Source organism: Schistocerca serialis, chromosome 1 (genome assembly GCF_023864345.2).
Source record: "Schistocerca serialis cubense isolate TAMUIC-IGC-003099 chromosome 1, iqSchSeri2.2, whole genome shotgun sequence".
Lineage (NCBI taxonomy): Eukaryota > Metazoa > Arthropoda > Insecta > Orthoptera > Acrididae > Schistocerca > Schistocerca serialis.
Window position 1 is genome coordinate 737,369,392 of NC_064638.1, and position 12,905 is coordinate 737,382,296.

Below are 12,905 nucleotides of genomic sequence, written 5' to 3' on the forward strand. Positions count from 1 at the left end.
TTTTGGAACATTCCAGCCATCTTGGGATCTTGATGATCTAACATGCCAATTAGGCAGAATTTGGCATGCTATCTCTCAGGAGGACACTCAACAACTATATCAATCAATGCAAAGTCCAATAATGGTTTGCATAAGAGCCACAGATGGAGCAATCAATTATTGATTTGTCCCGTCTGTGAAGCCCTTTCTCTTGAATAAATCATCCAGTTTTTCACGTTAAAGGTACAATGCATGTATCACTGAAACGTGTGTTTTCAAATGTGAAATGCTCTAATGGAAATTAATTTATTCCTGGTAGATCAGTACAATGTGTTGGACAAGGTTATGAATCCTGTGCTTGTGTTGAGCATTTATTTGAGTATTGGTTCATCATACTGCTTTTAACTTTTAGTAAGTTTAATAACTGTGTACATCGCACTGCAAAGTAAATAATTCATTCCAGTACCTATACTGTTGAGATCATAGGAGCCAACACATCCTTTTTTTTGTGAGGTTAGCACTTCAGCCCCACAGTGAAAAAGATCACTTGTGTGTTCCATGGAAGTAGGCAGTCTGCTAAAACATTGAAGGGGATGGGTGATAGATGATATGTATTCAAGTGTAGAAAGCAAATCATGGAGTTACGCTACCCTTAGTGTGGGCTAGTGTTCAGGTGTGGTGAACCGTAAGCAGTTGTTGAGCACAATCCATTCTACACCTCTGCCATCACAGTCAAAGTTTTGGAAATGATCTAAACAATGTTAAATTAGAACTATCGGCATTGATAACAATGCAAAGCAGCAGCTGCCAGATTTAAATTATATGGCAATGCTGTGTTAACTCTTTATTTGCCATTGTTTAAAATTTTGAGAAACACATTTTCAGTTTTTATTTTTATTATTATTATTATTATTTTTGGATGCCTGTGACTAGAATGATAAGGTGGTTTAGCTATGTTTCATTACACATATTTCTTCTTCATTTGCCAATTTTAAAGATCTGAAGTCTTCACCTAGGAATATGCAGAATAGTTTCTTCAATATGAAGTCTTGTTATGTGACACCTTATCAATTCTGGATGTCCCACGATCTTGATGAAGTCAATGCCTTGTTTTTCACGGGATATCAGTGCACATTTAATTAAAACTGACTGAAAAGTGTTTTTTAAAAGTCTAATTCAAAGCTTATATAATAATATTATTTGTTGAACTTAAGACATGCCATTCAAACAAAGCTTTCAACAATGAGTACTTGCAGAATATGGTTTCTCGAGTAATCACCTGTTGTGGAACTGCCTCTCTCCTGTGTTTCAAAAAACATTTGGTTGAAAATCCGTGGAAACACAGAATTAACGACTGCATTGTCTTTATTGAATGTGAATGGTGTGAGGAATTTAATTTCTTTGACTTTAAAAGTTGTTAAATTTGATTTAGTAATATTAAATTTATTGTCTTTTACAGAATAACATAAAATGTGGAGTCTACCCTGCTCCCCTTCAAAGCTTGTGGGCCATTGTTGGTCTGTTCACTGGGATGCATTTTTCAAAGCTGGGAATTATCCCCAAAGTTGTTAATAAAGTGATTCTTCATATTCCATGGTAAGTACTAGAATTTGTGATTTGTAGCATGTAAAGAAATTAATTATTAATTATTGTTATTAATTAATTGCTTTGCTGTAATCAACATTGCTTTGTAATGAAAGTGTTGTATGCAAAATAAGGTGAACCGACAAGCCTTTAACACTGGAGTGTCCACAGCTCGTGGTCTAGAGGCTAGCATTACTACTCCTGGATCACGGGGTCCCAGGTTCGATTCCCAGCCTGGTTGGGGACTTTCTCCACCCAGGGACTGGGTGTTTGTGTTGTCATCATCATTTCATCATCATTCATAAAAGTGGCGAGACTGGACTGAGTAAAGATTGGAATTTGTACAGGTGCTGATAACCGCACAGTTGACCGCCCCACAAACCAAACACCATCATCATCAACACTGGACTATTACCTGCCTCCTACTTAACAGTTGAGCAGGAGCAGGATACATTGTAATTTGTTTGGGAGCTCTCAGTTATTTGCTGATGGCATTCATAACATGAAGTTTTGAATCAATCAGATTTTTTTTCTGCACACAAAATTTGCTTCCAACTGTATAAATTGACTGTTTAATGATGTAAGTGATTATATTTAATTTAATCTGTAGTCCTGTATCAACTTCTCACGATTATCTTCTCACTGTTTCTATATCTGTCCACTCTGTTTCACATCTCTTCTCCTGTTGTTTCACTTTCCGGAGTTCAGCCTTCTATTGCGCAACTTTTTTGTATGCTGCTTCTTGGTCCCATGCTTTATTCCCATACAAACTCACCTCTGCATCTCCTCGCTCTCCGACCAACGTACCATCGATATGCAGCTACTGCTTCTCTACATTCAATATTTTCATACCTAATGCTGCTACCCATCTGTGAAAGTCACTCAGTTAGTTGCAAGTGAAACCTCATAATTTATTGTGCAACGCCAAACAGTAGCAGCCGCATGAAACCCAAATTTTGCTATAATAAGAATAATGTTTTTAACCAACCTTGTAAGAAATTTACATTTTATTTTTTCCTTCTAAAGAATGCCCCAAATGGCTACCAAAAGGTGATATCAAATTGTGAGAGATATGGTAAATCTGGATACCGTCTTTGAATTTAATGCAGATTACATATATTTTCTGCCTTATTATTTTACAATAATATGTCTTACACTTCCAGGAAGCACTGCAACACTATAGTCCATTTTATTTTCTAAACAAGTTAATTTTTATAAATTTAATTGACATGTAAGCTTTACTGCTCAGTATAATGCCTACCACCAAAACTCCCTCTGGCCCCCCGTCCCTTCTCTTTCCCATTTTCACTCATTATTTAATCTTTCTTACTGTAGTGTGATTAGACGTGATTAATATGCATACCTTCAATGGTTGCAAAGCACAGTTTTAGTAGTTGTTGTTGTTAATATTAGCATTTGTATTCATATCTAATCATACAACAGTAAATTTAAGTAATTTAAAAAGTCTGAATAATGATTCCAGTACTCCCATAAGATATTGGTTATACATTTATATGCAAAATAAAAATAGCACAAAAGTCTGCTCAGTCAAGCCCAAAGCTGACAAGAGGAGAGAGCTTGTGAACAAATTGTTGTGCTAATCTCTGTTTAAGAGTGGATACAAACTAACATCAGACGTGAGTGATGCAATAAGTTCCTGTAGTACTGTTCATCATGATTTATAAAATATTTTCAAGCACATTATTATTTTAATGATGATGATGATGATTTTATGTTTTATCACTAGTCTGACACTTCCCAAGCATATAAGACTGCATGATATATCTATGAGTAATACGTGGAGATTCCAGTATTGTGGTTTTTTGTAGTTGGCAGATACATATTGTATCGGTGCCAGTGGTTTCCTAGTGCCTACTACAATCTTTTGGCACTGCTCCCAGTGTGCTGAGATCTGCTGGGATCATGGTTAACTGTTTCACGAGCTTCTGCACTTTGGATCTTCTGCTGAATTCTCAGTTCTGGATTTGATGGTGTTAGTTCTGATGGCTTGTCCCTGTGCAACAAAAATAAGTCATTCAGTTTGCTTCTTTAAGTTCCCCTGGTCATTCAAAACAATCTCTTTCCTGTACCTGTTTTGCCTTCAGTCTTCTCCAAAAACTACCCATGCAGTGCTTAACTTTGCAGGCTGTCATCGGAGAACAGCTTTCCAGTGTTTATTCTACATCTGCTTTACTTTGGGAACCTTTGTTGTTGGCTTTAGTGAGAACTTGTTCTTTGCTAGCATTCACATAGTCTGCTAATACATACTTTCCTTCTTCCACTGTCTACCTCAGTTGCAAGAGTCCTCTGAGACCTGCTTTTTTGGACAAGTAAAGCCTGTCAGTATCATTGCTAGGTTGAAGTGCATGGTGATTTGTCATGAGTTTCCTTGTTTTCCTGTTCATGTGGTCCAGTTCTACTTGGGTTCAGCTCACTAGTCCTGCAAGTGCACCTGTGCCTTGACGGATGATATTGGCACCATTCAGTTTGCTTTTTAAAATTTTCATGACGCTTCGAGTGTACTCTTTGCTGACCACATTTTTTATATGCTCATGCGTGATGTGGCCCAGCTGTAAAATGCGTAGATATTTGTGGACCTCTGCGTGGCAGCACTTCATGATTTGTCCATTTGTTATTTTCGCTTTCACTCTGCAAGATTTATTATTAATATTATTACTATTATTGTTATTGTTAAAAAGTCAGCTTTGTTAGCTTGTCTACTTCTCAATACTTTACTCATAAAATTGCTTTTATTGCATTAATAGTAGGATGATATTTTTTTCTGAATGTTCTGCCATATTTCACATTTAGTGCCACCTGTTTCACCAGTATCAGAAGTTTGGAATGTGATGCAAGAAGTTACTGTTTTAGTACTGACAAAGATCATTTTGATTCATCAAGTATTCCATTTGTAGTACTGATATTCAAAGAGAATCCATGAAAAATTGAAGACCTTTTCATACATTTGTACAGATACCAAAGGAAATATATGAAAATGTAATTTTGAATGTGAGTTTTTGCTTAGCTGAGTCTGTTATTCATTTTTTCATGAATGAGAGTGAGGTATATCTTCTTGTTTCCATCTGCACAGATGAATAATAAAGAAACCTTATGTTGCACCTTCCTAAGGATCTCATAAAGTAAAAATTCTTCCCAGCAGCTATGACTTCAATACCCATACAGATTCTCTTCTATCAACAGTTGAATATTAAAATTAATTATTATGAGTTGTTAAATGAAGTAACCTTTGCTATGTCTTCATGAGCCCACGCGAATAATAAACGGCTGTGAAAACACACTTGACCTCTTAGCAACAAATAATCCTGAGTTCATAAACTGCACAGGGTTGTTGTAGCGAGATTGAATATTGTAACCCCAAAATCCTCCAAAAATAAATGAAAAATATACCTATTCAAAAAAGAAGATAAAAATTCACTTGTCGTCTTCCTTAGAGACAATCTCCACCCCTTCGAAATTAATGATATAAGTGTAGACCAGGTGTGGCTTGAATTCAGAGAAATAGTATCGGCAGCAATTGAGAGAAAAAAAACCACACGCCAAATTTAAACAGATGCAAAATCCGGAAGATAGGTGATCTTTCAACTAATAAAGTCATGATACGAATAAAACAAACTGCAAAATGATTTAAAAAAGATGTCTGAATGGTGTGAGAATTGACAGTTGACCCTAAATAACGAGAAATGTGAGGCCATCTGCATGAGTGCTAAAAGGAATCAGTTAAACCTCAGTTACATGATAAATCAATTAAGTATGTTATTGTTGTGATCTTCAGTCCAGAGACTAGTTTGATGCAGCTCTCCATGCTACTCTATCCTGTGCGAGCTTCTTCATCTCCCAGCACCTACTGCAACCTACATCCTTCTGAATCTGTTTAGTCTATTCATCTCTTGGTCTCCCTCTACGATTTTTACCATCCACGCTGCCCTCCAATACTAAATTGGTGATCCCTTGATGCCTCGGAATATGCCCTACCAACTGATCCCTTCTTCTAGTCGAGTTGTGCCACAAATTTCTCTTCTCTCCAGTTCTATTCAGTACCACCACATTAGTTACGTGATCTACCTATCTAATCTTCAGCATTCTTCTGTAGCATCACATTTCGAAAACTTCTATTCTCTTCTTGTCTAAACTATTTATCGTCCATGCTTCACTTCCATACATGGCTACACTCCATACAAATACTTTCAGAAAAGACTTCCTGACGTTTAAATCTATACTCGATGTTAACAAATTTCTCTTCTTCAGGAACCCTTTCCTTGCCGTAACCAGTCTACAATTTTGTATACTCTCTACTTTGACCATCATCAGTTATTTTGCTTCCCAAACTCATCTACTACTTTAAGTGTCTCATTTCCTAATCTATAATGGCCTTTCAAAAAGAAACGAGCCAGAGGTATAGTTACAGAAACCTGTACCTGTATGTTAGAAATATTGACCCTTGCTGTTGAGACTGTGGCACAAGGCGATGAATGGCTGTCTCATAAAATTCCTGGGGTTTTAGCCAGTTCCGGATGTACAGCTGGACGTCGTCGTCTGAGGTGAATGATTTGTTCCTCAGAGCCTTTTTAAGGGGAACAATAATGGCGTAATCACAGGGGGAGGGGTCCGGACTGCATGGAAGGTGGTTGTGAGCCTCCCATTTGAATTTCTGCAGGAGTGTCGCGTCTGTGTTGGCCATATGAGGCTTTGCATTGTCGTGGAGCAGAATGACCCCACGGGTGGGATTGCCTGGTCGTTTTGATTTGATCGCTTGGCGAAGTGTGGTCAAGGTTTGTGAGTAACGCTGGGCATTCATTGTTGTCCCGTGCTGCAGGAAGTGAATCAGAAGGGGGCCATCTTGGTCAAAGAAGAACGTTGGCACAACCTTTCCTGCCCTCATGAGGATTGCCTTTGTTTTCTGTGGTGGTGGTTATCCTGGATACTTTCACTGAAGACGTTTTGGTTCTGGTTCGAAGTGAGGACACCATGACTCATCTCCAGCCACCACTTGCGCAAGGAACGCATTCCCTTCCCGAGCATAGCACTGCAGATGAGCAAGGCAGTGGGCCATTCGACATGCTTCCTGATGTGGTTGAGGACTGTGGGGCACCCAATGGGGCACACACTTTGCGATTGTGCAGTCGTTCATTCATGATGGTGTGAACATTTCTGACGCTCAATCCGTCCACGGCGGCTATGGCTTTCACTGTCACTCGGCGGTCCTGGGTAATGAGTGCATCCACCAACTGGAAGATGTCAGCGGTAATGCAGTGTGGTGCTCCAGACCGTGCTAACTACACCCGTCCTTCCCTGAAGCGCTTGTGGCACACCTTGACGTTTGCAAAGAACATGCAGTGTTTGCCAAACACTTGTGACATTCGTCGATGAATGTCCATTCCTCCTACTCCTTCCGCTGTCAGAAAACGAACAAAAACTCTTTGCTTTTATTTTGACACCTCCATGTCATTGTCTGCAATGCGACTGGCAGCGTTGGACGAATGATGCATGCTCCTAGTAGCTCTGTATAGTCACATGACGTGCACGCGTGTGACTCTAGCGACGGGCTGTGAACTTCCACACTCTGGTCGGAACCATACTGTGTTACACACCCATGATATTACCCTCCTGTCACCGGTTTGCGCATTCCAGACTCTGGCTCGTTTCTTTTTGAATGCCCCTTATAATTACCTCAGCGTCACCTGACTTCATTCGACTACATTCCATTATCCTCGTTTTGTTTTATTGATGTTCATATTGTGTCCTCCTTTCAAGACACTGTCCATTCCGTTCAATTGCTCTTCCAGGTCCTTTGCTGTCTCTGACAATTACAATATCATCGGCAAACCCCAACGTTTTTATTTCTTCTCCATGGATTTTAATTCCCACTCCAAAATTTTCTTTTGTTTCCTTTATTGCTTGTTCAATATACAGATTGGATAACATCGGGGATGGGCTACAACCCTGTCTCACTCCCTTCCCAACCAGTGCTTCCCTTTCATGCCTCTCGACTCTTGTAACTGCCATCTGCTGTCTGTACAAATTGTAAATAGCCTTTCGCTCCCTGTGTTTTACCCCTGCCACTTTCAGGATTTTGAAGAGAGTATTCCAGTCAACATTGTCAAAAGCTTTCTCTAAGTCTACAAATGCTAGAAATGTAGGTTTGTCTTTCCTTAATCTATTTTCTAAGGTAAATCATAGGGTCAGTATTGCCTCACGTGTCCCAACATTTGTACGGAATCCAAACTGGTCTTCCCCGAGATCGGCTTCTACCAGTTTTTCCATTCGTCTGTAAAGAATTCGTGTTAGTATTTTGCAGCTGTGGCTTATTAAACTGATAGTTCGTTAATTTTCACATCTGTCAAAACCTGCTTTCTTTGGGATTGGAATTATTATATTCTTCCTGAAGTCTGAGGGTATTTCGCCTGTCTCATACATCTTGCTCACTACATGGTAGAGTTTTCTAGGCCTGGCTCTCAGGCTTTCAGTAGCTCTAATGGAATGTTGTCTACTCCCGGGGCCTTGTTTCGACTTTGGTCTTTCAGTGCTCTGTCAAACTCTTCACGCAGTATCATATCTCCTATTTCATCATCATCTACATTCTCTTCCATTTCTATAATATTGTCCTCTAGAACATCACCCTTGTATAGACCCTCTATACACTCCTTCGACCTTTCTGCTTTCCCTTCTTTGCTTAGAACTGGGTTTCCATCTGAGCTCTTGATATTCATGCAAGTGGCTCTCTTTTCTCCAAAGGTCCTGTAGGCAATATCTATCTTACCCCTAGTGATATGCACCTCTACATCCTTACATTTGTCCACTAGCCATCCCTGCTTAGCCATTTTGCACTTCCTGTCAATCTCATTATTGAGACGTTTGTATTCCTTTTCACCTGCTTCATTTACTGCATTTTTGCATTTTCTCATTTCATCAATTAAACTCAATATCTCTTCTGTTACCCAAGGATTTCTATTAGCCCTCGTCTTTTTACCTACTTGATGCTCTGCTACCTTCACTATTTCATCTCTCAAAGCTACCCATTCTTCTTCTACTGCATTTCTTTCCCTCATTCTTGTCAGTCGTTCCGTAATGCTCTCCCTGAAGCTGTCTACAACCTCTGGTTCTTTCAGTTTATCCAGGTCCCATCTCCTCAAATTCCCACCTTTTTGCAGTTTCTTCAATTTTTTGAGGATGATGCTTTGTGCAAAGAAGTAGAAACACTAGAAAATTTTAGTGAAATTAAGGAAGACCTGCAAAATATTGCCACTTGATGCAGGAATTTGTAGTTTACTCTCAATATAAACAAATGTAATGTTTCACGCATAAATATTCAGAAAGACTTAATAAGTGTGTGATTACACCATTGCAGGAGAATCACTTGGAGGGGTAACATACACATCAGTTTGGTATCTGTACCAGATAGGATTGATAGAGGAAATAAGAAGATCCAAAGGAGAGCAGTGTGTTTTGTCAGAGTTTCATTTAATAGCTATGAAAGTGTAACACAGCTGCTCAGCTATCTCCAACGTGAACCGCAAAGAGGCATTATGCATCATGGTGTAGTTTGCTGTTAATATTCTGAGATCGTATGTTCTTTAGAGGGTCAATCAATATATTGCTTCCTAGTGCAAATATCCTGCAGAAAGACCAAGTAGGTAAAATTACAGACTTTCCAGTTTACATGGAGGTAACCAAGAACTGCTCATCACATATACCATTTGTGACCCCTGGAACAGAAAAGAGGGGAAGTGGCACTAATACACAAAGTACCATCCATGACACACCATAAGATGGCGAGCAGAGTGTAGACATAGATAACAATTTTTACAGAAAAGTTTCTAAAATATAATTCCACTTCCTTGTCAGTATTCTTAAATACTAATGTCAGTAGTGTTTATTTCAAATAGTTCTGTTATCTTGCAGAATGGGTGTTTCAATAACTAATCATAACTCTTAATTTAAAAATACAACAAGAAGCAAAAAGAGTTTAGGTGTTTCCAGACTTTGTCAGTCCATGTTTCAGTATATTGAACTCCAGTTTGCTCTAGTGCTGTGATGGTGTCTGTTCTTTCAGGTCTCAAACGTACTTAAGTTGCTTTTAACATAAGTTAATGCTGTATAGGAATGAAAATTTACGGAAGTTGGTATCTTCAACGTGATAAAAAAGGCATCGTCAGTGTTTTTTGGAATTCACTTTCTTTATTATTCTGATATATAATAAGACTGTCACCATATCAATACACCTTAGGAGATGTATGACTGAAAAAGACCAAATTGTGCCACTTTGAGTACTCATTAGTGACTGCATGTGTCAGTTTCCACTTCAGACAGAACACAAAATGTATTTTATTGCAGGCATATCTTCCTCCCAGTTTAATTTGGAATCAATGGGAAAGCCAACAATTTATTGATTGACATTTTCATCTTTAGGGTCCCAGATATAGCACCCTGCACAACTTAACCCTGCTGAGCCCTCATTCACAAGTAATTGATAGAAAAAATTTAATTATTTCACATGTTGCTCTAGAGCTTCAAAAATATGAGTACTACAAAAACTAGTGGTGTAGCACAATGCTTAAGGTACATTCCTAATACGCAATGGGTTGTAGGTTCAAATCTCCTCAGGTTTCATGAAATTTTTTATTTTTTAATCTATATTGAAATGACTTTGCTCATTATTTTCATTGAATTAGTTAGTTTAAATGTAATTCTTTTTGTTCTAATTCTTTATCAAATCATTTTAATCATAGCTTTAACTTTCTGATTTGCTCTCATTTTTATTCCTTTAATTCATCTTTTATCTGGAATCTTTGTTCAAGTGATCTTAATTATTATTATGTATTACCTGCAATTTAATTGTTTTCCATTGTATCATCTTATATTTCCACTCATGTTATTGCATTCACCAATTTTATTCGTCATTTTTTCTTGAATTTATTGTACTGATAATCTCTTCTTTCATTTAAATCTTAAATTGCCTTATTTTGTCCATAGTGGAACAAGAATTTATGTTTTAAGTGTTTGCATGTTGATTACAATCCCAGGAAGATGTACATCTTGTAATGAAAAATACATTTTTGACACCTTTGCACTGTCAATACAAATAGGTTATTTCACATTTTGCTTTTAAGCAGTAGATCAGCATGTTTGAATATTGTGAAAGAGAAATAACAATGATTAAATTCACATGCAAATACATTCCAAATGGGAAAAAAAAGTGAAAGGAAATGAAAATGAGGGCAAATCAAAAAGTTAAGACTATGATTAAAGTGACTTTACAAAGGATTAAAATGAAAGGAGCTACAGTTAAACGGATTAATGAAAAATAATGATAAAATCTTCGATAAAGATTTAAAAATAAAAATTTCAGAGTACCTGACTAAAATCAAACCCAAAGCCTTCTGCACATCATGAATGTACCTTAACCATTACACCATGCCACCAGTCTGTACAGTAATTATGTTTTTGAAGCTCTAGAGCATCACATGAAAAAACGAATTTTGTTGTTGATTTATCAGAAACAAAGGTCCACCAGGGTGAATGGTTACAATGTGTGATACATGGAACCGTAACTTACATCACTATATAGATGGTTTCAAAAACCCTAGGGGCCCCTACATGTAAAATTACAAAGTATCAGAAACTAGGTAGCCATTTTCAAATTCAGTTAAGACTGGTTAACAATTTCAGTGACAGCAGAAGCAGTATTTTTACAGTGTTGCAGTCCAAACTATCTACTAGCAAACAAATCATGCTTTTCAGAATTGTTGCTCAGCTGGTTTTCTGTAAGAAGCTTGAAATCTTTGGAGAAAACAGTAACGATAAAAAGTGATTGGTAATTCTGGGGCATATGCTTATCTCACTTTTGAAGATTGATAAAATTTCAGCAGAGCTCAGTGGATCAGGGAAAACTCCAGATTTTAATGTTTCAGTTATTGAAAATAAGTGTTTGATAGGTAAGATATCATCATCATCATCATCATCATCATCTTCCTTTCCCCTCTATCCAACATCTGGTTGGGGTATCAATGGTACTTCGCCACTTTACTCAGTCTTTCCACCATTCTTCTTCCACAATTTGGTTCTGTAGCAGGTTTCTCCTCCTTAAGCTCATCTTTATTGTATCAATCCATCTTGTTCTCAGTCTTCCTCTTGGCCTCTTGCCCTTAATCTTGAACTTCATGATTCTTCTTGGTATTCTTCCATCTCCCATCCTCCTCCTATGCCCAAACCATTTTAATCTATTCTTTTAATTTTCTCTGTCAACTTCTCCACTCCAATTTCCTCCCTAACATCTTCATTTTTCACTCTGTCTCTCCTCATGTTCCTAGCATACTTCTCAGAAACTTCATTTCACTGGATTGTATCCTACTCTCCTTTCTTCTAGTCATAGTCCAAGTCTCTGAGCCATAAATTAGTGTGGGTGTGATGTAAGTCTTGCATAGCACCAGCTTGCACCTCATTGGAACTTCCCTTCCCCGCACCAAGCCCCTCACACACTGGTAAAATGTACTACTCTGTTGTATTCTTTTGCTAATTTCTGTCTCCAAATGAGCATTCCCCAGTAATACACTTCCCAAATATTTAAAGTTGTCCACTATTTCAATATCCCGTCCCTTAATATGAATTTGTCGCTTGCCCTCTTTATCCCCTTTGGTTACCACTATGGTCTTGCTTTTCTCCACGCTAAATTTCATTCCATATTTCTCGACCTTATCATTTAGGATGTCTATTTGTTTTTGTATCTCCTTACTGCTTGTTCCCCACACCACAATATCATCAGCAAATAGTAACAGCTTCATCTCACTTCCTCAATGGGCTTCTTTCATCTCTTTGACTATTTCATCCATCACCATTATAAATAGTAGTGGTGGTATCGCACTTCCTTGTCTTAGTCCCGTAACATTCTTAAACCATCCAGTTCTTCCAACTGGTGTCTCACACAACTAGAGTTTTTTTTTGATACATTGCCTGGATGACTTCAAGTGTTTGCTTTCCAACTCTCCTTCTCTTCAAGGTTGCCCATACCTTTTCCTTGGTAACACTGTCATATGCTTTCACTAGGTTGAGAAATGTCATCACCCTTCCCATACTCCCAATGTCTTTCCATCAACTGTCTCATACTAAAGATTGGGTTCACTGTTGATTTACCATGATGAAAGCCATACTGCTCCTCTTCTAACTTCCCTTCCACTTTTTCTCTCACTCTTCTTTCCAGTATCCTCGCCATTATTTTTGCTACTTGGGATATGAGTGTGATGCCTCGATAGTTGTCACATACTTTCCCGTCACCCTTCTTGGAAACTGGGATTATTATTCCCTTTCCCCATTCTTCAGGTACACAT

General features: G+C 38.0%; 1 protein-coding gene across 6 annotated transcripts in view; it reads left to right on the plus strand.

The window, feature by feature from the left end:
* LOC126481700 (carnitine O-palmitoyltransferase 1, liver isoform) overlaps positions 1-12,905 on the plus strand; it is a 259,041-nt gene that overhangs the window by 173,298 nt on the left and 72,838 nt on the right. For all 6 annotated transcript variants that reach the window (XM_050105668.1, XM_050105691.1, XM_050105652.1 and 3 more), the window contains one exon: positions 1,439-1,575. In XM_050105668.1, the coding sequence (XP_049961625.1) occupies positions 1,439-1,575 (137 nt within the window). The remainder of the gene's footprint in view (positions 1-1,438; positions 1,576-12,905) is intronic.